Source organism: Cucumis melo, chromosome 12 (assembly GCF_025177605.1).
Source record: "Cucumis melo cultivar AY chromosome 12, USDA_Cmelo_AY_1.0, whole genome shotgun sequence".
Classification (NCBI taxonomy): domain Eukaryota; kingdom Viridiplantae; phylum Streptophyta; class Magnoliopsida; order Cucurbitales; family Cucurbitaceae; genus Cucumis; species Cucumis melo.
In genome coordinates, this window is record NC_066868.1 from 19,099,697 (window position 1) to 19,104,306 (window position 4,610).

The 4,610-nt window shown below is 30.0% G+C and overlaps 1 protein-coding gene across 1 annotated transcript; it reads left to right on the forward strand.

Moving 5' to 3' along the window:
* The first annotated feature begins 321 nt into the window (after positions 1 to 321).
* LOC103498284 (E3 ubiquitin-protein ligase BOI-like) lies at positions 322 to 1,780 on the forward strand. Its single transcript, XM_008460842.3, has 3 exons — positions 322 to 605; positions 730 to 1,063; positions 1,157 to 1,780. Exons 1-3 carry the CDS (start codon positions 541 to 543, stop codon positions 1,697 to 1,699), a joined length of 942 nt encoding a protein of 313 aa, XP_008459064.1. The 5' UTR covers positions 322 to 540; the 3' UTR covers positions 1,700 to 1,780.
* Positions 1,781 to 4,610: the final 2,830 nt, after the last annotated feature.

Genomic DNA, 4,610 nt, shown 5'->3' on the forward strand with positions numbered 1-4,610 from the left:
ATTTCCATAACTGCCCCCCTCCTTCCTTCTCCGAAACTTGGTCCTCACTGCCCCAAATTAAATTAACAATAATTATTAATATTCATTTTATTTAAAGAAAAAAAAAATTACAAAGAAAAAACAAACTGTGGCTGGCACCCCTTAGGCTGGCCTGGAATATTAACTTGAAAAAAGGAAAAAACAAAATCCAGTACACACACACAAAAAAAAACTGCCAGAACCCATGTGATTTTCCTAATTGGTTAAAAAAAAAAGATATTAATATTTTATTTATTTATTTGTATGTTCATTTGACTTTATTTCTCTCTCTTGAAATCCCAAAACAAACCCAATGGATTTAAATTAAAAACCCCAATCTTCTCCCTTCCTTGTCGCCACCTCTATTTCATGCTCTCTTTTTTATTTTATTATATATATATATATATATCTCTATATCTATATATATATTTCTCTCTATTAAGCAAGAAATTGTTGAGAAGATATCTCTAAGTCACAAGAAAAGCAAAGAAGAAACGAAACCAACTCAACAAGAAAATTTTCATGGCAGTTGAAGCACGGCCTATGAATCTTCTACCTTCTCATCAGTTCATCATCCCCAACAACAGGTCCATAATCTCAATCCATATATTTATATATATATATATATATATATATCTTTCTTTTCCTTTTCCTTTTCCTTTTCTTTTTCAATTCTTTCCTCTCACACACAACTCTCTCTTATTTTCTCAGAGATTTCATCAAACAGAATCAAGAATTAGCAAGCACCCACATGACACCTACCACGGACACCACCACCCCAGGAATAATATGGCCTTACACGGCCGTCAAACCAGCGGTTACACCGGAGGCGACTCTCAATAACTTCGCCACTACTATGTACGATTGGGGAAAAGCAGAGAGTGGACTTACATCCAATAACTTCCCATCAACCGCTCCCACCCGAAAGAGAACGAGATCGCGTTCCTTTTACGATGAACCGGGGGGGAGGTTGTTGGATGAAGAAATCATAAACTCCCACATTCAGCAACAACAGAGTGAAATGGATCGGTTCATTGCAATCCATGTAAGTCCCAGCTTTTTTTAATTATCTTCTGAGAGTGCGTTTAAAATTAAACGATTTACACAACTTGAAACTGAAATCGGTTTTAAATTACAGAGGGAGAAGATGAGGATAGAAATGGAGATACGGAAGAAGAGGGAATCGGGGATGTTGGTAAGGGCAATAGAGGAAAGAGTGGTGAAGAAATTGAAAGAAAAAGAAGAAGAAATAGAAAGAATGGGGAAATTGAATTGGGTATTGCAAGAGAGAGTGAAACGGCTGTGTATGGAGAATCAAGTATGGAGGGATTTGGCAGAGAGCAATGAAGCGACGGTGAATTGCTTAAGGAATAATTTGGAGCAGGTGATATTAATGGCGGCAAATAAGAACGTGGGTGGTGTGGCGGGGGCGAAGGAGAAGGAGGAGAAGGCGGAGTCAAGCTGTGGGAGTACAAGTGAGTGTGGAAGGAAGGAGGAGGAGGAGGAGGAGGCGGAGAGTGGAGGAGGAGGGCGGTGCCGGAAGTGTGGGGCGGGGGAATCGAGGGTGTTGGTGTTGCCATGCAGGCATCTTTGTTTGTGTACAATGTGTGGGTCCACAATTCACAGTTGCCCAGTATGTAATTCTGCCATTAATGCCAGCGTCCATGTTAATTTTTCTTGAATTCATACCCAACAACACAAACAAACAAACATAATTCTTTTCTTTTTTTGGTACATAAATATTTATTCTCTCTCTTTTTTACTTCTGATTCTTGTGATTCTTGTGCTTCTTTTTATTTATTATTATTCTCAATTTCTATTTACTTTTATTGTTCATGTAGGTAATCTTTTTAAATAAATTAATTAGTAAAATTATTTAAATTAACCATTAAAGACTCCTTTCTTGATTTTTTTCTTTAAAAGAATTAAGGCTTATGAACCTTTTCTCAATTTAAATTTTATTTGCAACCTAACGAATAACTTGATTTATATATGAAATTAAGATTTCAAACATGGTAATTACAAGAAAATGTGTGAAAAATAGACCTAATTAAAAAAAAAAAAAAAAAACCTTGTGGCAAAAAGGTTTTAGTTTTTCTTTTTTTAAATACTAAGCATGTTTTCCAAAAATGGTAAAAGTATATTTTTTTTTCTTCAAAAGTTGATTTGGTTTAGGAAACATAAAAAATTTAAGAGTGCACGGAGAGAGGTTTAGAAATAATAATAATAAAAAAAAGAAAACCAAAATAAAAAAATTTGAAACAAATTAGATGTTAATATTATATTAGGTGGCGTTTTGTTGATATTTCATTTATATGTCATTAGATATATACTAAGGGGAAATAATAATTTTGAATGGAATGGACATATAAAAAAATTTCTAGAATATTTAAAATCATAGGATAGTGGATTGGGTAAAATATTTTATTGGAAAAGGATTAACTGAGTGAAATTTGTATTTTGGGAGGGTTTGAATTAAAAATTTATAATTTTGATAAGGTTATGGGTTAATTCTGGCATTTTGAAAGGTAGGTGGAAGTGGAGGAGTTAAAATTATGGTAGGAATGGTGTAATTATTCAAATGGGTATTGGTATTGTAATATATATCTTAAAATAAAGCAAATATGGGAAAAGAGAGGGAGGGGCACGTGGGAGTTCACACGTAGCAGCTGGGGGTCTGACAGGGAGGCGTGGGGGCCGCCACGTGTGAAGAAGAAAGAAATTTGAGAGAGTTATTATTATTGTTTTGTTGTTGTTGTAAAGTTGGAAATTGAGTTTGCATAAAAAAGGAATGGGGGCATGCTATTTGCTGACACAACCTTGTAGTAATGGTAATAATAATTAATTATTAACCCCACCTCACCTCTTTTTCCCTACCTCCTATCAATTCTTGAATCTTACATAATAAAAATATGGGCATTCACCCTTCCATCTATTTTTTCTAAATATAAATTTCATTAAATTTTTTAGATTTAAATTGTTTGCAAATTTTATATTATATTCTATTTTGATCACGTCCACTTAATCCTTATATATTTTGGTCCCTCTCAATAACCAAATATTTTATATTTAGAATGACTAATTTAGGGTTTAGGTTTTTTTATTGTTAACTAAAAGACCATATGGTAAATTGATATTTTATTGAAGTTTTCAAAAATTAAATGTTTTCAAATTTCGATGGTTATAACCATTAATAATAAAAAAATTATTAACTTTTTTTTGTTATTATTAATTTAAATTTATTTTAAATAAAAATAAATAAAAAGAGACTGATAAATTTTTTGGAAAGGACTCGGTTCCCCAACAAGGATTTCCAACCTTGACCTCGACTCTTCGAAACGAGGAATGAGACAAGATGGAGATTGAAAGATAGGAATGGGGTTTCAACAGTAAGTGAGAATGGCCTGTCCCACCCTGTCCGATCTTGCATATATATATATATATATATATATATAGATGTTAACACTGATATATGAGTTTTATTTATTTATTTTTATTGAACTCAATATCCTTAAAAGTAAAACGGGTGAAACTTAGGAAACTAAATATGAATAATGGAGAATAAAAATAGAACGTTATTTGATTAAAGTGTTTTAATTTTTTGGTTTTATGAATTTAATTAATATAATATATAATCTTGTTAATTATATAGAATCCATATCATAATTAGTTACAATAGAATTATAACGTTTTCTTTTTAATTTAGAGAATCAAAACAAATATTTTTAAAAGTTAAAAAAGAATAGAATTTTAAACTTTTCATTGGTATAATTTGTAAATAAATTAAAAAATTGATATATGGAGATGTAAATTATTAAAAAGGTAAGAACATAAAATTTGTATATTTTTTTTTAAAATATGCATTTAAAAATTATAATATAAAAAGAAAAAAAATAAAAGAGAGGACATGTAGTAAAAATGTAATGCAAAAAATCTGTAGAGCATATCAGGCTGTCGGCTAAAACTTTGGAGGGTGCAGTGCCGACAACATACTATTTTTTATTTTTTCATCCAAAACCATAAATAAATAAAATTTCTGCTTTTTACCATTTTAAATTTAAAATATTTAATTATCTTAAATTACATTCTTTGCTCTTTAAATATCAATGAAGGCGTTATATTCTATTTTAATTTTATGGCTTTGTTTAGGTTAGTCAAATTCTAATCTCTCATCTCATACAATATTTATATTTATATGCATTTTGTTTTAAATATTTATTATTTGAATGTAAGTTGTGTTTTGATAATGATGTTTTTATGAAATTTCATGCTTTCTTTCCTATAATTTTAAAATATATATTATTATTCTTTATTCAACCCCTTCCAAACCAAACCATGTGTGTGAAAGTTTAGCCCATTTTTATAATTACAAACAAATGTATGAAAACACCATTTAATTTAGGATATATATTTGGTTTAGATTCTCCAATAACTTTATTTTAACCAAGAATTGAGTGATATATAAATTAAAACAAGTTGAGAGGTTGTTATTATCTTTAACTACAATGAACTAATCTCTAACTATTTTATTCTAAAATATTATCAATGATAAAGTTAAACAAATCCAAAATAAAAGTTAAAAAATCAATGTA